The sequence below is a fragment of the Bicyclus anynana genome, chromosome 8 (genome assembly GCF_947172395.1).
Source record: "Bicyclus anynana chromosome 8, ilBicAnyn1.1, whole genome shotgun sequence".
NCBI lineage: Eukaryota > Metazoa > Arthropoda > Insecta > Lepidoptera > Nymphalidae > Bicyclus > Bicyclus anynana.
This window is the reverse complement of record NC_069090.1, coordinates 14,933,059-14,954,459: the sequence shown is the minus strand read 5'-3', so window position 1 is coordinate 14,954,459 and position 21,401 is coordinate 14,933,059. Positions and strand designations below refer to the sequence as shown.

General features: G+C 32.4%; 1 protein-coding gene across 1 annotated transcript in view; it reads left to right on the top strand.

Moving 5' to 3' along the window:
- Positions 1-1,825: 1,825 nt before the first annotated feature.
- The window catches only part of LOC112048924 (probable G-protein coupled receptor No18), a 40,476-nt gene continuing 20,900 nt past the window's right edge, over positions 1,826-21,401 (top strand). Inside the window, exon 1 of the mRNA XM_024086631.2 lies at positions 1,826-2,161. Within this exon, the coding sequence (XP_023942399.1) occupies positions 1,983-2,161 (179 nt within the window). The 5' untranslated portion in view covers positions 1,826-1,982. The remainder of the gene's footprint in view (positions 2,162-21,401) is intronic.

Sequence of the window (21,401 nt, the reverse complement as noted above, 5' to 3'; positions counted from 1 at the left end):
AAACGTCATGTTTGACTATTTGTAAAGATTGGTTCGAAAGGCAGGTTCTTCTAAAAGCTGGAAATAAATTCAATTCTGTATTCTGAGCTCAACAGCGGCTCTTTTAAAAAATCATGTATTTTATAATTTACACTTGTTAAAATCATTACAATTTCTTTTACTTTTTAACTTCCAGTGTAGGTGATCCAATCTATGCATCTTTAACATTAAAGAATTCGTCAATTATATTATTGATGTAAAGTTACCTCGACTAATTAAATTTAATTTAGACATTTTGCTTAAACTTATGCTGCAGTGTCGATTACTAGAGCTAAAGATCGTAATGTCCCTTTAAGGAAGAGTCTTTAAAAGATTTTATTCCATCATTATAGGTACGTACTGCAAAATGAAAAAATCTTTCCTTAATCATCATCATCATCATCATCACCATCATCATTATCAGTCTCTTGTAATGGTTTCGAAACAACCACAGCATCCAGCGGCTTTGTGTGACTCGCTTGATGTCGTCGATTCACCTGATGGGGGGTGTTCGGCAAACAATGCGTTTCTTTTTTGCCTTTCTTCTACAATAAATTATTCAGGTTCGTAGGTTCGTAATGAGTCTTTAGAGAAAGCTATATATTTTGTGTCACTTGTCTAATGTCAGACTTGAATGCTATTTTTATTGATTAAATAATTATAAATTCTGTATGTAAGCTGGGGTGCGATTCCACTATTTTACAATCATCGACGAACCTTTCGCTCTTACTCGAATTTGAACTTTGTGTTTAAAAGATGCCAAAATTAAAATGCCACTAACAAAGTATGTAGGGCTGATCTACACTCAGTTTAAAAAAGTTATCCCACAGTATCTACGTAATAGCTTCACATGTGTGGATCTGTTTAGTGTTTATCTGTTTTTGTCAAAACTGTAACTCGAGTATGTAACCGATATAATTTTCCTCATTAGTATTTCATAAAAAACCTAACGCAAAAAGTTTCTATGGAATTTAGTTTAAACGATCTTTTCCTGGTGTACTAACTGGTGAAACTACTATATTCGTATTTAGCGAAAAGTTTTATTACCGTTTAATACGAAATTACTGTTTAAATATAAATACACACAAATTATCTCTTAGGACAGGGTCTTACATATCTACATATTGTTCGTTAGCTTTCCTAAAAGTCATCATAAATATAAATGAATTTATATCTAAGTATACAATACCTTCTGGTAATTTTAGCCCTTTGATTAGTTGAATTGAATTAATTAAATTATTGAATGGAATTTTGATGAGGGTTGTACACCTTTACAGTTTTAGATCAGTCAAGACGTGAATGATTTATTTAGAGCTTCAATCAATATCAAAGATGAAGTCACGGGAAAAAGGAAATTAGCTATTAAGTTCAAATACCCAATTGCATAATATTTAATTCATAGATAAGAACAAAAGTTGAAGGGTACTTATTGCATAGGTACTTAAAGTTTATATACACTAAGACGTTAAACAAGATCTTCAGCAAAATTAAAAGTTAAGTAGGTACCTACTTAATTTATGAATGCACAGATGACAAACCTTTATAACATTTATTTATTTGTTTTTCAAAACATAAACGTTAATAATGTTAATTTACATTTCAATACCAATTTCTAGAATTTCTAGAAAACTTACACGAGCATCACCGTGTTCCAATTCCAAGTTTAAAATCGTAACGGCTGACGGTTTTCTGAATGACAAAGCTTCGTGTGTTATGTACATAGAATTATGGCTATGGGATATTCGTATAGCAACTTGTAGCCGCTCGGAGAGGGGATGCCACGCGTTTCAAGCGGACTCGAACCGCTCGCCAGTCAGTTGTCAACTGACAGCGGAACGAGAAAGACGCGGCCGCTACGACCAGCGTGTTCTCAAACAAAACTTCACGCAACTTTACTGCAGTTGCGAGCGAACTAAGTGTTAGATTGCGTGCAAAGTGCTATAGTGTTTAGTGATGACTTTTGTATGGAATCGTCGGCTTTCATGTCTCCTGGACGAGCGTTGATGTCAGAGGAGATGGATGCGAAAGACCGGCTTGTGGAGGAGGTGATACTCCTCGCCCTGTTTCTTGTCTCGACGGCGGCCAATTCGTTGGCACTCTTGGTGTTCTGTCGACGACCTGGGCTGAGAACTATATCCAATAGGTAAGTTGCAAAGACCTAAATTGTCGACCCCTAAATATTGAAACACTTTTTTAATATTTGAGAATATCAACCACCATTTAGATACTAATTGAATAACTTAATGATGAAATTAATAACTGAAATAAACCCCTAAATATTGAAACAATAATATGCGTTTCACTATTTATGAAAAACTTAAAAATAAGTACTTTAAGTTAATGAAACCAGACATTACTATCAATATAATGAGAAGAATTGGAGAAGAAAAGGAATAAGATTCATTAAAAGTGTGATCAAATAATAAAATTTGTGTTTCAGTATTTGTGCTATATGTACTTAGCAACATTACTATAACTACCATATTAAATATATTAAAGAGACAGGAAAATAATAAATACATTAAACATCGTTATAATTATTTCAGCTAATTAATTTTAGAATGTTTGGTAAAACCTTTTATTCCGGCATTCTGTTTCCTCAATTTGGAAACAGAGTCAAATTAGAGTGAACAGGATGTTGTGGAAATACAGTCGGATATCAAGGCAGACAAGTCATAATAAAGCATTTGTAATGCAGACGTTGAAAATTATCGCATCCTTCAAATTCTTTACGTTCATTACGCCTAATATAAATTAATTAAGTCCATCGCAACACTTCGAAATGAGACAAGAGAGAGCCGTCTATCGAAAACGCGGAATTCATAAAAACTTATGGACAGCATGCGAATGTTGTACAAGCATAAGTAATAAAATTCGTTTTAACCGCGTAACAAATGTTGATTTATGTTATGAAAGCAGGGTTGACACTGAAAATAACTAAAATATAAAATCTAAAGTCATTCAAACCCAAACATTGAAGTTTTGGAAACCCTTATTGACTTCCTTTTTTTGTCAAGCGATCATACTATTGGGCTCTCGCCAAACGCCATATTATTATTAGACTATTAGTGTCGGTCCGTCCGTCTACCTGCTCTTTACATGTTTGTTTTACAGACTTTTGTAATCCATGATCTATGTTTACAAATTTTAACTCCACGACCGAGTCATAAGGTAAAAAAATTGCTAAGAGCAATTCGTTTCGTCATACTAAGAGAAGGTCAAAGCCTCATCGTCCGTTTTCAATTCAAAGATATTAAAAAACCTTACAGCCAATGTAACTGTTGGGCAACTTTACTCATAACGGCTCTTGATAATGAAAACAAAAACGTACAATATGTTTCATTGCTATAATAAAAATAAATAATGTGTTGAAGACATATACGTAAAACCTAAATACATATAATTAAACTTGATAATTTCAAAGTAGGTACGTATAAGCTAATTGAAATTCTTAAAACTCTTATTGTTTAACAAAGTTACGTACTACAATAAATCAGAAGTAACGTTAAACTTAAATAATAAAAACAAAGAAAAATATTAAAATAAGAATAGCGTGACATCGTTTGCTTAGTTTGGTAAGAATCTAAATTGTAAAATAACTCGGAACATGAACTCATGTTTCAAAATATAAATCTAGTAGATTGTAAGATAAAATTCAAGTAACTATTTAAATAACGTTGTCTATATTACTAATATTGTTATATTCAGTCGTATTCATTATAAAGTACGAAAACGTTAAAACAAAAGTCATTCCAATTTAAACAAAGTGCTTTAATCGACACATTTCTGTTAGCCCAGTCTGCGACATCAAACGTTTTAAATTGATCGAAATAAATTATATAATTTAAAACATCTGCGACTGAAAAAACCTGGCAAATATTCCGCTAAGGTTGCCCACTTAACGTTTTGCAATTGCAATTTATAGTTGCGGTGAAATGTATTCGAAAGATCAGAGGAGAAGCGAGCGATGTCCCAGATAACTGGCGACCGACGCTGCTCAATAAGAAGTAGTAAAATAAAATACGCTAGACTCAATTAGTTACTCGTAGATAGATAAATCACACCGTTTCCCGAGAAACAGACGGTGTAGAGCGGTTTGTTCCAACCTAATCCAACTACGAGTAGGTATAGTCAAAGATTTTATACTGTTGCGAACTGCGAACAAAGATGGATAATGATGGATTAATTTCATTTAGTCGCACAACGTTTTTGCAACAAAATTGTGCAGTAAAAGTTAAATTCGGCTCTTTTTGCGATGATTTTGTAGGCACGTACATACGAGTGTCTATAATAGTATAAAATCGTGAGTATAATACAATTAAACACGAACCAAACAACATTAACACCAGTTTTGTAACGATATCACTTGCGTGTTCATGTCAACGGTACATTACCTGTGAACATTATGCAGATTAAGTGTAAACATACTTGCACTAAGCGACTGAGTAATGGTAAAAGTAAGAAATATAATATTATGTACATAAACGGAATTGGAAATATCATAATACATACTATAATTAATCAGGCACGACGTAATAAACGAACTTGAACAGGCGCCTATCATTGTGGAAAATAACTTCGATGAAGTGAGGCCTTTGCCCTTTGTTAATATAGAACACTTAATGCAAACACTTGGAAAGAATGTTGGGACGAACATTGATACTGTGGACAAAATAGAGCACACAATGTAGGTCTGTCCCAATGCAATTACAGTACGCTGGCCCTGGTGACATAATATTGTTATCACATAACGAATATGTGTAATAACGCTCCTCAGTTCTTTACTTTCTATGTCACGGTGATTTGAACCGTTAATTAAATGTTTGTTTGTTTGTACATCTCTATTTGCAATTGTATCATACTCCGTTGAGCATTTATCGTGAATGAATCACTGTTTCCTGGCCCTAAATAGTTCCACGTCAATTGAGAATGCCTGATAGTCGTGGGTAGGCGATTTTAGAGTTTGTCCATCCGCTACCCATTGACTGAATTTAAAAGACATAAAAGTACAATTCAGTACTTTAAACTAACTGTTTGTATTTGATAATAATACTAATATTAGAGTATTCAAATTTTTGATTGCTAATTCCAGCAAAGTATTGCCACAATTTCTACAAAAAAATATGATGTTCCTGTCAATACGGAATTTATTAACTTTTTATGACGTTTGTATAATAAAGATAATGTATTCTACATAAAAAGACGATTCTTGATCGATATTATCATGGTCACGGTACTAACGGATGTAAAAAATTACACCGCATTATACTTTCTTACATTTTTTCTTCTATATCCATAATACGTATTTCTTCTAATCATCATATTTGTCACACTTACTTGTAATTTCGACACGTTAAATGTGAAGTCACGAATTGTATCAATCGACAGTTGACTCAACGTGTTTGTATCCAGAAATAGATTGATGTAACTATTTATTTACGGTTTCATAACATTTCACTTAAAAAGCTTCGGCTACTCTGGATTACTGGCGATTTCGAAAGCATCAATGCAATGTCAAACTATTAACATTTACGAACAATAACGACTGTTGCAAACCTCAAGTTGGATACGGCGTTGACCCGTTTTAATGCCATTGCTAAATATAGTTAAGACTAGTGTTAATGTACAATACCATTACCAATACAGTTAGTTTCATAATTGTAACTGATCGAGTATCCACACCTTTTATACGGCCAGGAATGCGCTTAAAATGTCTTGATCAATGTTCTTTGCGATATATCATTTATCTTATCTCTTTTTATGTAAGTGGAAGAAAATACGATTCCAGAAACAGATGCCAATATTGCTGTGAATCAAATTTCATTATCATTAAATTTGTTAGAATGACATTTTTTGTATCTACGTTTTGTTTGTTCTTTATTAATCAACAAAAAAAAATACATTATTTCAGAATTCAGGTTTCGATTCCATATTACATAATCTTTACATTTTTCTTTTAAAGTATTAAACTTCGTTTTCAATTTTAGTTATAATTTCCAAGTTCTCCATTTAAGAAATAATTAATATGATTCTAGTTATTTAATGATAAATTGTAACAAGTCAATATATAATGTAATTTATTTGTCACCCGTTTTTCCTTGAAAGCCGGTAAATATTTTTGACATGTCTTATCTACTTCGTAATAAACAGGGAGAAAACCAAGTATTTTGTGCTGCACGTTTTCCGTTTAGTGTTAAATGTCTGGTTTTATCAAATACCAATAATCTCTTACCAATAATTCACCATGACACGCCAAGATAAGAAGCACCACATGTATTAACAAGCATTAGCATTTAGCACATAAAAGTTTTAATTTGGTAGTACAAGGCACTTCAGCGAATTAAGGTTACCCAGAATTGTAAACACAATGGCGATAAATTCCACGTTTTTTATATGATTTAACGGTGCTCGTTTTTAAAGCTATAAATTACAGATGTAGTTTCAAAACTTAAGAGTAATTAAAAGTTAATAGGTATAAAATTTAGATAAGAAAACTGTAAAGGATTTAGGAGTTTTAACGCAGCATACTTTAGCAATTCTAAATTTTTTATACATGTACATAGTAACTTTTGGCCTTAACACCTTTCGTATTGACCATAGATTTAAATTTGAGAAAAAAGAATGTACTTGCGTCAAATCTTGTTTGAAAAAGTAACTTAACACTAATGTATTAAGCTATTCAGAAAAATAGGTTTATCTTTGTGTTTAGTCAATCTTAACACACCAGCACCTAAAAATGTAATTATTCGAACAGAAAAGATAAAATCTAAAATTTAGATACCGACGGGTAATTGAACTGTGTTCGTATTGATCAAGGACAGACCGTTTGCTGTAGATATAGAGATGCGGATTCTAATACCAATTGTTCCGAATTTCAGTTTTTAAAACTTTTATAAACAAGAGTCATTTATTAAATAAACATATTAAGTAAACATTAACCATTGAACAATATAAACGGTTTGCGGTATATTAGCAATTTAAATATCGGCAAATTCATTGGAAATAAGTATAGACACTTAATGGAAGAAACCAAGGGATTTACAACAATCTAGTCACGGTTGACGCCTAGTTAATCCTACTGTTTATCATCTCTTCAAGGCATTAAATTGTAAACACATCTTTCGAGAAAATGGGTGAACAAATATGTCTTAACATATGCTTAGATGACTAAGCCAATATATTAGCTGTTTTTTAGAAGAATAAGTTCGAAGACGTTAGGATTAAGTGACGGCTGTTTTGGTAAAAGCCACGTCATTGTGATATTGTCTACAATCTTAAATACCTAGATATCGAGTCAGTAGACAGATCAGACAAATCTGGATTTTCAAGGTAGAGGTGTCTGCTTGGCTATCAACCGGTATTCAGTTGTTTTGTTTCTATATGCATATAATACATATAATTATTTCAAAAGTTTTCCATTCTGATGTTACTGATACAATTTCCTTAGATATACCTAAATAATAAAGAAATGTACACCTTAAACTGAATATACTACATACAAGATATCAACGTAAAACGAACTTTCTTGACAATAATTAACTAAAAAGCGCTCTGACTCCTAAACTAATGTCAATCGTATCTTGGATTTTAGTGTATACAAAAAACAGTCTGCAAATTAGTTGTGCAACAAAAATATATAAATTAAACTTGTAACCTTAACTCTAAATTAGACAACTAAGTATAGTCACTAAGAAATGTTTGTAACAGATCAATTTTCCTAAAAACACATCCCCCACAATGCTCTATTTTAGAATCCCAACTATAAACATGTTTTTTCGATTGTGTCTAGATTAGATTTTGTAGTCAGTGCTATTTTTTGTAAACTAGATTGGCATTTTAAAAATCTATTTTGGTAGATCGTCCAACAATAACATCATGAATAATCTTCTAGATATAATGGAAATATACGCCATAAAAGTCACTCTTATTAGAATCATTACAACCATTTATATTTTTATCAACAAAGCAATTAGTTATTTAGTGTACATTCATTGTATTATCTGGTGATATAAGTATATCAATAGCGCCTTAATATGATGTTAATTGGTTCACTTTAAACAATGGTTTGTTTCGACCTCCGTTAAATAAGTGGCCGACGGAATTTTGTTTCGAACGCAGTTACTTAATTGTATGAAAGATTAAACCGGTTTTTTATTTTATATTATATAGCATTGGTATTTTATGATTAAGTAGACCTTTAACTGAAATTATTAACTGTGAAACGCAACTACAGTAAAGAGACTATAAGAAGGAGCAAAATTTTATAATAAAATAATGACACCAGTTTAAAATGTAAACTTACTTACTAAATGCATTCAAAACTAAACTAGCAAAATGTATACCCAGAGGCACAATTATCCACTAATTTTAGTATACTCGCGTATATTAAAGTAGGCGGATAATTGTGCTTCTGAGTATATGATAAGTAATCTACATCAGTTTAGGAAATGACTGAACTAATGCATTGAGTGAGTAATAGCAAAATATGCCGGCGAAGTGATTTAAGTTAATTTAAGCTAAATAATAATGCTCTCATGTTATTAAGTCATTAACGAGAATAAAAAATATCTTTAAACTGCTACAATTTAAAATTGTATAAGAAACTTTAAGGTAGAAGCGAATAACTTTAAAGAAAGTGGAATATCTACTCTAACATTTGAAACAATACATCAGCCATGGCATGGTAATGGAGCCAGAGGAGAAAGTTACGCGCAAAATCAATGGTATCGTCGATTCGTTTGTAAATTTTCCACCAGACATTGCTACTGGTGTAGTCGCGACAAAATTGGAGCGACAGATCCAGTATTTACAATCACAGAATAATTAACCAAACACGGACGGTGGAAATGCAATGTTAAGGCACAATTTAAACTAAAATGACTGTCTAAAAACATGAAATATTTTAGCTGGCAAAAAAATCAGAAAATTGAATTAAATTGATTGGTCTTCTATATTCTCAAATTGCTACCAGAAAAAAAATTATATTCTTTTATGGTAGCAATTTGAGAGTTTACAATCTGCTAACAGATAAAAATTGCAGATTGCACGCTAATCTTGTCAAGCCAAGCTCAATTCTCGATACTATCATATGCTACTGTAAAAGTAGCTATTTGTTTTTTTTTATTTTTTATTTTTTTATTATTATAAAGATGTTATATGCTTATTATAAAGGGTATATACTTAATATTATAAAGAGGTTAAGTTTGTTAGGTTATAGGGGTAAATTTGAACTACTAGTCGATTCTGAAAGTTCTTTTACCATTAGAAAGCCAAGTTATTTCTGAGTACCATATGCTTTATTTATCCACGTACTCCCATGGGTACGGGAACCACGCGGGTAAAACAAAAGGGCGTTTGTTATGGACAATACATTATATGAAAGAAACGACGTAATGTTATATGTCCACACATTCAATAGATGATCTTCATAATTAATAAATAAATCTTTTTAATAATTTATACATTAACGTGGCAGGTGTTAACGTGGATTACAATAGATTCATACTTTTTCATAAAAAAATGCCATGAGAAATGAAGAATAAAATAAATCTGAATAAAATTACATTTAAAAAAAATCACGCGATCGCATCAGTTGCGTCACATAACGAAAAAGAAATAATATTAATAATAATATCAATAAAAGTGACATATTAAATAAAAAAAATGTTAAAAAACCTTTTTTTTACCATAGCAACGAAGTAACATTTGAACCTGTATTATTATCTGTTTTAACAACAAGCTTAAAAAACTAGGAAACGAACAAACAAACCAATCATAAGTTTCAAAAATTGTCATAAAACTCAGGTTGCATGGTCAACATCTTTGCTTAAAAATGTCGCAAATCTTTAAAAATGTGTAGTAAACTTTATTTGATAATGATTTCATTATTGAAGTAGAATTATCCATATTTTTTTAGAAATTATTTTAAGTAAATTGCCGAGTGGTTAGGTTAGGATGGGCATTCCCTTTTTATTATCATATCGATATTTGTTAGAGTTGACAGAATTATTATTGTAACTTTACTTTCAATTTTTATTACATCAAGGTGTAGTTGAATAATGCGAAAATTGCGTAGTATTGCTAAGTTTTACTGTATTAACTGCTTACTTTTCAACTCCTTGACAGAGACACTGAACAGACACTGGTCTGTATATATAAACTGTGTCAAGAACTATTTTGTGTATCGCGTTAGAGACCACTTGAGACATCAATACATAATATTTATTGAAATGTATTATGTCTTAATGATTAACATATGTTTATTGATACATATAGGTAAGTAAGTACGAGTATATTTGAACACTAATACATTTTAATATGTTAACTAGCGATGTAAGTTCGTAAGTGCTTTCGTTCGCGGGAAAATCGGTGTAGACTTGCATTGTAACTGACCGTTTTTACAGAAGGTCGAATCGATATACTAAGCTATACTTAAAATATAGATATAATATAATATATACCATATACCTATAATATATACCATATATAATATATATGGATAGGTCTTCTTGTAGATATATGCAAATTCTATAATTCTACTATGCGTTGTTTTGTTATATTCCAATGGGACGCTGCTTAACGTTACGACTTCACTTCATACAACTACAGTTGAGATATTTCAAACAGATTCAGTTCAGATTTTAAATACAAAACTTCAACAAATTATATACCAAAACCTTCCTCATAAATCACTCTATCTATTAGTGAAAACAGCATAAAAATCCGTTAAGTAATTTTGAAGGTTTTCGCCAATTAATGAAACAGCCGCGGAGTCAAACATTGTTTTATCTATACTAATACGAGTATTATTAAAAGGAAAAGTTGATAAACTGAACCGATTTTGAAAATTCTTTTGGCAATAGAAAGCCATGTTATCTGTGAGTGTCATTATATTTTGTCCCTGTATTCCCCCGGGAAGGAAAACTACGTTGGTGAAACCGAGGAGCGTCGACTAGTAATGTATTATCATAGATATTATGTTATTTAATAGTTTGCGGGTCTTAATCAATTACTTTATGACCCTTGAAACAGTTATCAATTACAAACGACATTGTGAGTGTAGTTTTATATTTAATTGCAGTGTTGTTTCGTATCTCCGGAAGTCGTTATGTTATCGAGGCCTCCTCTCACTGTTATCGTACTTTTGAGACATAAACCCTGAAAAAGTCTAACAAACATGGCGTGGCGTGTATCGATATAATATTGTTAGCAAATAGTTTATTATCAGTATTTTAACAGCCCACAGGGCCAGAATTCTCTCCTTTTTTAATTTTACTAGCTGACGCAGCGGTCTTCGCGTGGCTCCCGTTCCCGTAGGGGATAATATGTAGCCTATAGCCTTCATCGAGAAATGGGCTATCTAACACTGAAATAATTTTTCAAATCGGACCAGTAGTTCCTGAGATAATAAAACAAACAAACAAACCAGTGGCGTAGCTTGCCTTTGTGTAATAAATAGGTATCACAGAACAGACAACGCTAAAACCTAATTCTTTTATGATAGGGGTTCTGTGATCATTTTATCTTGTAATGATATCAGTGGCATGCACTGCATAGATACATAAATCATCATAAATTATCATCATTATTATAAAAAAAACTTATAGTGCCTACCCTAGTTATTAATCTTGTGCACACCAGTGACTAATGTTAATAAAACTCTAACACGGCTCTGTCTGTACACTGCACAGAATACATGCTATGCTTTCATGATTAATGTTGTTACAAGCTATTTCAAAACAACAAGAAACATTAATCTACAGAGCCAAGTGTACACGAATTTCTAGATGCGTAATTATTTCTTAACCAATTTCTTTATTTATTTATAACTAGCTGACGCACCGAGGCGTACTTCCCGTTCTAGTGAGGATATGGGGATAAAATATAGCCTATGACACTCACAAATAATGTGGCATTTTAGTGGTATAATAATCTTCAAAATCGGTTCAGTAGATGCAGAGATTAACCCCTACCATATAACAAACTTTATTAGTATTAGAAAAGATCAAGGTATTTTCTAAACTGTATATCTACACTAACAAGAACACAAAGATTTGTATTTTTGTATGGAACGAATAAACTTGAGAACTACAGGGCCGATTTGCAAATTCTTTCACTAATAAAAAGCTACATTATCAGAGAGTAACAAAAACTATGTACTAAGTATCCCTGTATGCTCATGGAAATGGGAACTATGCACGTGAAAATACGAGGTTCTGCTAGTGCAATATATTTACTTGATACAGTTTAAGAATGAACGTAATTAAAAATGCAATATAAAAGCTGCAAGTCATCACATTCACGTGTAACTCTTTGCGTATGATACATTAGTGCATAATTTCCCATTGTAATATTAACTTTTATAGCTGCACGGATGAGAAGAGACTCCAATCAGTGACTTTTTTATTCTTTATAAGTTAGCCCTTGACTACAATCTCACTTGGTAAGTGATGATGCAGTATATGATGGAAGCGGGCTAACTTGTCAGGAGGAGGACAAAAATTGACACCTCTTTCGGTTTCTGCACGACATCGCACCGGAACGGTGCCAAGACCGAGCAAGGCCGCCAAGCGATTTAGAACGCTAAATCCCTTGACGGTCTTGGTCGGTAGGGTGGTAACTAGCCACAGCCGTAGTCTCTCACCAGCCAAAAATAGGAATACTTACTTTTATTGATATTTATTACTAGCTAATACCTACTTCGTATACGTAAAATTATGGATTCCACCAGGTTTCCAAATAACAGCCAAATCCAGTCAGTAGTTTTTAATCTACTTCAAAAATGAGGAGGTTCTTTTTTTATGTATGTTCACCGATTACTCGAAGACTCCTAAACCGATTTCAAAAATACTTTTTTGTTCCAAAGGGTATGTTTTCCAATTGTGAGTGCGTAAAAGAGTATACCATCATTACAATCAGTTTTTCACAAATCTCACAGTAACCATGATTTCTTTCGGAACAACTTATGTGTTAATCTATCTTTAGGAAGATAATTTTGTAAAGAAAAACAAATATGTGAAACAAATATTTATTCCTAATATAATATTCACTTGAGAAATGCGTAAAAAAATTACGTGACTCAGTTAAAACCTAGCTGCGTAAATATACTAAAATGAAGGATATAAATAAAGAAAACCAATGTCAAGTTCGTGGAAAATTTGTTAAGAGAACAATAGGCGTAATAATATCATTCTGCTGCTGTTTCTATTTTAAGACTGAAACACTTGTATATAATAGTAAAAATTATATAATATACCTAGTTTCTGTTTAAAATTATAAACGTACCAATAGATATTATTAACATTGAAAAACCATCTAAGAGTTTTTTTTTATTTATTTACAAGTTAGCCATTGACTGCAATCTCACCTGATGGTAAGTGATGATGCAATCTAAGGTGGAAACGGGCTAACATGTTAGGAGGAGGATGAAAATCCACACCCCTTTCGGTTTCTACACGGCATCGTACTGGAACGCTAAATCGCTTGGCGGTACGTCTTTGCCGGTAGGGTGCTAACTAGCCACGGCCGAAACCTCCAACCAGCCACACTTGGACAAATTAAGAAAATCTCAATCTGCCCAGCCGGGTATTGAACCCAGGACCTCCGTTTTGTAAATCCACCGCGCATACCACTGCGCCACGGAGGCCGCTCCACTCGGCCACTCCAACTTTTCAGTTCTGTACATTTTAAGAAATTAAATATCACGTGTGAAATCACTCAAACGGTGAAGGAAAACATCGTGAGGAAACCTGCATACCTGAGAATTTTCTTAATTCTCTGCGTGTGTGAAGTCTGCCAATCCCCATTAGGCCAACGTGGTGGACTATTGGCCTAACCCTCTCATTCTGAAAGGAGACTTGAGCTCAGCAGTGAGCCGAATATGGGTTGATACTTGATTAGTTGCATATATCTACAACTTTGATTGTATGATTTTTTGTTTGCTAAGTTCTCAAAGTAGAGTTGCTTACCGGATTAGCGCCAACAAGTCTATAAAAAATAGATATCAAAACCATAAGTAGCTAGCGGTTTTTTGCGAACGAAAACTAGATCAGCAGAAGGCCACACAAGTGATATATTTTGAATTTATTATATCAAGCCTGAGTCATCTCTCAAATGATCCGCCGTGGGCGCGGGCTGCCAATCGTTAAAATACCGATTGATTTGAACCCATTAGTAAACGTTTAGTTATGTAAGTAACTAGATTTTCATGTTTTCTCAAACCAGTTAACGGTAAATAATTTTAATGAATATTTAACACACCAAGAGGCCTAAACGAGAAAAATGTGAATACCAGTCATGGCTAAATCTCATGGTGTTTCGATATACCTACGTATATCAATAGGTACGTAGGTATATCGACATACCATGAGATGAAAACAACATTTCGGATTATTTGGTTGATCCCAAACGTTTGTATATATAAAGAGTAAAGCACCTAGGTTTGTTCTTTAGACTTAAATAAAGTATTGAATTTCATGGAACTTTCGCCCCCATTATGCGACTAAATGAAATTAATTGGATAGAAGCAGGCGTTACTTTGCGGAAGTTCATCTAGAATAGATAATAACTTATTTATATATTGCAAAAACTTTGCAATTGCACGTTGTAGAGTCAACATCTGAGGATACTCCGGTTTCGAGGTGAAACGTACGTAGAGAGTGCTTTGTCGGACCTGGGTGACGTTGTCGCATGGGTTCGTCGGATTGTCGAAACAAATAAATTATTATCTACAAATTAAATTAAGACAATTAGCCACTTTTGTTCGCCTCAGTTTCGATGTGCTAGTAATATGTTTTAATAGTATAAAATCTTTGTTAAAAACTGTATGGTGCTGTTCCATGCTGTTCAATGTCCTGGTTTTCCTTATTATTTGTTTGAATATTATGATAATGAAACTGTTATTATTATGATATATATTATTTATGTATACTTATATTATTATGAACACATTATATATTATTATATATTTATATATTACATATAAAATATGCAATATATAAAAGTTAACTGTGACATCCGGTAGAAGACTTTCGCCATCTCTACAATGATTAACGATGCCGCTTTAATACATTGAAATTTGCAACTTTCAACCCGCATCTGCATTTCGAAATCGTCTATACTCGTAGATTATAGTTAGTTACAACTGTTTTGGTTTTGTAATATAGAAAATACTTAAAGACAATTGGATCGGCTTTCATATTCACACAAAAATCGTTGTAATAATTTGTTGATTTTTTTATCGATGATTTTATAGAAAGAGTAATTGTTTAGGTTACTGCTGGATTTGTCCTAGTAGAAAATACCTTCAAAATCAGCAGTAGGACATTAATTATAAAAGAGCATAGCAATTAGCAGAGCTTCTTGCTGGCTTGCTGTTTGTAAAATAGCGTATTTGAAATATATGCAAACGAATAGATAATATAAGTAATAATACATGCAAACTAGTTTTATAGTTCAAAAATAACTGTACGCAAGAAACTGAGTCAAATGTTAAAATTACAATTTCAAATTATGATTACTGAACTTTGTTTTATGGGTTATAGACGAATAGTTTAATATCAAAACAGAGTTCGTCGAACGAGCTGTAATATTGTGAATTCGCTGGTGTAATAAGATCTAGATGTTTTTTAAATTTTTTTTTTATAAAAAAATTCTTTCAGTGTTAGATAGCCCATTTATCGAAGAAGGCTATAGGCTATATATTATCCCCGTATTTCTACGAGAACGGGAACCACGTGGGTGAAACCGCATGGCGTCAGCTAGTAATAATAAATTCTATATTTTGTTTGTCGTTCGTCTTCTAAATTGCTTCCAACTTTAATGACACATTTTTCAGTAGGTACATACATACTGAAATCTTGCGAGTAGGTATAGTAGATGGCAGATGGGTAACAGGATGTGATTATAATAACAACAACCAAAAATTTTTATTTCAAACGACAAAGATTTATCTGGAACCCGCATCACATTTGGTTATTCCAAACAATAAATGTTTGGAGCGTCTTCACATTAGCGTTAAATGTACGCGCAAATTATGTCGCGACTTCAGTACCTACACAAACTATTAACAGTGTTTAATGTTTAAATAGTTGACATGAAAAAATGATCGCAGATACTGCATTATACTCGTATTTCATAAAGTACAAACCAACGAATAGTGCTTTACAAGATAAGTTACGACATATTTTTTGTGTCACTCAATATATACTATATAGTACTATAGTTCTGTTAGGCTCTTTGACTTTATCCTCTGAAAGCCACTGAGTTAACAAACTATTCAGTAAGTAAAGTGTATGAAAATTGTCTATAACATACTTTATTACACGTTTAGTACTGCATTAGGCCCGTTAACTTGAGGCATGGCTGTTAAAACTCACGTGCTCAGTAATCTGATCTACGAAACTGGAACAAACCAATGCTGCTTAACGGCAAACATAAGCATAGTGGTCATTCTTCTTCTAGATATTGCGCGCGTTCGTGTAGCGTTTAAAGAACGTTAGTGTGAAGAGTCTCTTATACGGTATAAATAACTACAAGTCAAACTGCCAAATTTTGTAGCGCCATAAAATATTAATTTCTCAAAAGTTATCAGCTCCAGACGGGTTTGGGTTTTGAACATTAGCATTTGAATGCGACGGAAACGGGTTAAATTTGATCTTGACTTCGATTTAACATGCGTCGGTTAAATTTGAATCGGATGTGTGACTCGGTTAATCTTTGTTATGTGCAATTTTTTTATTAGGTAGTACAAATTTCATGGTCAATAAGCTTAATTACCTGCATCGACCCATATTCGGCTCACTGCTGAGTTCGAGTCTCCTCTCAGAATTAGAGGGGTGAGGCCAATAGTCCACCACGCTGGCCCCATGCGGATTGGCAGACTTCACACACGCAAGGAATTAAGAAAATTCTCTGGTATGCAGGTTTTCTCACGATGTTTTCCTTCACCGTTTGAGACATGTGATATTTAATTTCTTAAAATGCACACAACTGAAAAGTTGGAGGTGCATTCGAACCCACGCCCTCCGGAATCGGAGGCAGAAGTCTTATCCATTGGGCTATCACGGCTCATTATCTGCTTACCTGAGAATTTACTTCATTTTCTACGTGTGTGAAGTCAGCCAATCCGCGTTTGTCAACGTGATGGACTAGTAGCCTAACCCCTCTCATTCTGTGAGGAGACTCGTGCTCAACAGTGAGCTGAATATGGTGGTGATGAAGCTCGATTACAATATTGATGGAAAAAAATTCGTTAGCAAGACTAAAGAATAATGCAGCCTTATTTAGTTCGATTTCAATATTTTAATAGCACTTTTGCGGCACAGTTGATTATGGTTATGGAACCCAAAAAAAACAAGCTAAAGTGTACACTGAAAAGGTCACAATATGTTTAATTAATTAAAACCAAAATTGTTTTACAATTACTTTTTGTTTTATTGCTGTAAGTAAAGACCGTTTCAGTGCATGCGGCCTTCTGTTTGTGGTTTTGAGTTCTACACGAACACACTTACATACATGAATACATATATGTATACACACACACACACATACATACACACACAATACACAAACACATACAACAGTAACACGGTTTGATCGTTTCATTATTAATTTATGTAAATACATAAGTATAAAAATTCGCACATCAATGGTTTCTTAATAACATTAAACACGGTATAAATAAATAATTTGAAAATTAATAAAACTTCCGAGGCGGAAGATGTGCTGATTGCGAAAAACGCAGAATTTGTTATTATTTTTTATTATAAATTTACAAATGAGTGTTTATTTATAGCAATCATAATATTACAGTCGATAAAATTAAGTTATTTAAATATAAAGCGTTAATTATTTCATAATTAGGTAATTAATTAGCAACGGTTTATAATTAGAACTATAATATATCCATTCCAAACGTTTGACCAGAATACAATTATGTATTGTGTACATAGGCGAATCATACCACCAGTTTAAATCTCAATAGTCCTACGGGTAGACACCGAGGGGACATAGGTTCGATGCCCTACATATAAAAAGGTGTTTCATCCACGTCAAATCGTCGATATACGAAAACACGGAATAAAACTAACGTAACTACTTATTTTGGAACCAAAAACAATTCTCACCAAAAAGGTCTCGATATAAAAATAACACTTATAAATATGTAATCCAACACTTAATTATATTTTTGTGGGTGTAAATGTCTGTCTGTTCATTTAAAGCTTAGACCACAGAATATATAATACCTTAGAACTAAAAACAACAGTTTAACATTATATAATATCAAAGCGTCTGTGGCAAACTGGTTCAGTTGCTATGTCCATATTGAATGCCTTGAGTCATTGTTACTAATACTTGTAATAACTATTATTTATGTATAAAACCGCAAAAATAGAGTGTCTGTAAATTGGATATAGTTACCAAAGTATTGTTTCAAAATTGAGAACAAAACGAAGATCTAAAACTAATTTTTAATCGACTTCCAGAAAGGAGGTATTAATCGTATGCTCTTTTCTCTAAGTTTAAAATTCTCGCTTTTCTCCAAATCAACTACAACAATAGGATTTTTGTGTGATTTTTATATCGTCTAGTAAAATGATTTAAAAATCGTTCACTACACATTTTTTTATGTTCTCTCTTTTCTTCAATTAAAATCTTACTTGAATTTATTCGATATTTCTTTAGTAAAGATTTTTATAGATTGTTCTTGAAGAACTTAATTTTATGCAATAGCAATTATCTATATATAGTATATTATGTCTAAATAATACAGTCTGTTTGCAAAAACATTTTATGGAATATTTTAAAATATGCGTAACTATTGTAACCAACCTTTGTTTGAAATATATAATTGAACCAGCGTTTAATATTTATTATTGTGAGAGATTTATTAAATAAAAAGAAGAATATTATTCTTAAAACTTAATATAAATGAACTGACAAAGAAGTGTTATGAATAACTATCTTTTTATATTTTTTCTCAACTGTCACATGGAAAGATATTTGCCATAGAAAAGTCGACCTTTACATTGTGTATACAGAAATTAAAATTGAATGGCTGGTATAAGTACCATTATTGCCAGAGATTACTTGGCACGAGGCATATAAGAAAGATGAATGCGATTTGCAAATAATAGGATATAAGTCATACGCTGAAATTCCTTACAAATTACATTTGTCATCGTCTCTTTGTTTAGTTTCTAGAAAGAATAAAATATACTGAATAATATATTACATTTAGAATTTATAATAATTTATTTATTTTGCTATCATCCGCGAAAAACCGACGAACCCATGCGACAACGTCACCCAGGTCCGACAAAATACTCTCTACGTAGTTACTACTGCTCCGGTTTCGGGGTGAAACGTACGTAGAGAGTATTTTGTCGGACCTGGGTGACGTTGTCGCATGGGTTCGTCGGCTTTTCGCGGATGATAGCAAAATAAATAAATTATTATATATTCATGATGAACTTCCCCAAAGTAACGCCTGCTTCTATCCAACACTTTTAGAATTTCTACAACTTCATTTTGATCTTAACAGAATTGAAAACAGTAGTCTCGCTGGACATCTCGGATTTGAATTTTGGATCATTTAGATATGCTTAAATAATAAACTCTACCGAATTTGTATTAAAGTTTTGCTTTACTTTTCTCATATATCTATATGAAAAGTAAAGTAAAAATTTGCATTATCAAATTGAAATTAATATTACTTCTTGTCTATAACTAATAACTATGCGGTCACCTTTAATTAAATTCTATCTACTATCATATTTATAATCTATCGTACATCTCTTAAATTTCCATTAGTTTTCGTGATAAACTCTTTCCATTCCATTATGATTATGTTCATATTACACATAGAATGTTATTTCATAAACATTACATTATTGCATGTATGAGATTACATAATCTCAATCAATTTATTTTTACATGAGAATCAGAAGACAATGGATATTTATTAGATTCGATTGGTTCGAGATAAAATCTATTCTTTTATAACTATGAGACATCTTTAACGTCTAGCGGACGCGCCATGGTTTTACCCGCATAGTTCGTAGGAATACGGATATAAAATATGGCCTATGTTACTCACTGATAATGACATTTTAAATATAGAATAGTGGTTGAATGAAAGTGTAACATACTCAAATTACAATTTATAATATACGCATTGAAGTGGAGGTACTCAACAACGTGCAAGGTATACTCCCTTATGTATATCTGCCGCGCTCGAGTAACTGCAAAAATCCCCTCTTTGGCTCCCCTACTTTAAGTATGTACCTATGGATTATAAATTTTCCAATATTGTCAGATTATATTGTTAATCTATTCTGAGCCAATATTACTCAAATTATTTATTAACGTTTTATCACACAATACATAATAATACAATTAATTGTCCTTTATCATTATAGGCTATTGGGTTAGTGGAATTAATAATAATTCAAATCAATGAATGTGTGTGAAAGTAGCTCAAATAGTTTCGTACTTTGTAAATTAAAAAAAATACATATTATTTAAACGTTTTAAGCTAATTACAGATAGATTTTACATTTTCAGGTTACAAGGCGTTTAGGCCCGTGTTGTTTAGGTATGGATTAAAATTGTTTTTTTTTTGGAAAGTTAGTAAATTAAATATCAAAAGTTAGTGACAAGTTTGACGTCACCTTCACCTGACCTGAGTTCACAAAATACGCAACTTTAAAATCTCATTTCGCTAGAGCATGACGTTAATTATGTCATTGTTTTAAAATATTTTCAAGGTTTTTGACATTCGCTAACTGCCGTCTCGCGGTAATGAGCTATAAATTTTAATGAAAACAAGACGAAATATATTATTAACTACTATATTACTTCGGAATCACCTGTGTTACCGAGGAAATATTGGCTTAAAAGGCTCACCAATGAGAGGGCTCAGATTCGATCCCAATTAGGCTATTGTTGTATCCACCCCTAACACCGATTTTCCAATGAATTGGAGAGTAAAAAAAGTATTGGGGATATTTAAAAGATTTGGCACTTTGAACAACAAAAATCGACTGTGTCATTTCCTCCAGATTATAATTGTTCTAAAGTTATTATGCGCAACGTACGCGATTTCCTGATAAATTTAATATTTTATCGGGTAGCTTTTCCGTTATGGAGCAAAGGTTTGAAAAAGAAAATCTTGTGAAAAACCGCATGAGAATTCGATTATTAACTTGCGTTTGTTTACGCAAGTTAATAATCGAATTCTCATGCGGTAAAAAAAGGAGGGAGGTAGGTACATAAAAAAAGAGGGTTCGATCCCTGGCTGGGCTGATTATGGTTTTGTATAACTAACTTCTAACTAGTGTAAAAAAAGAATTCTTTTACTGCATAATCTAATCTATTGATAT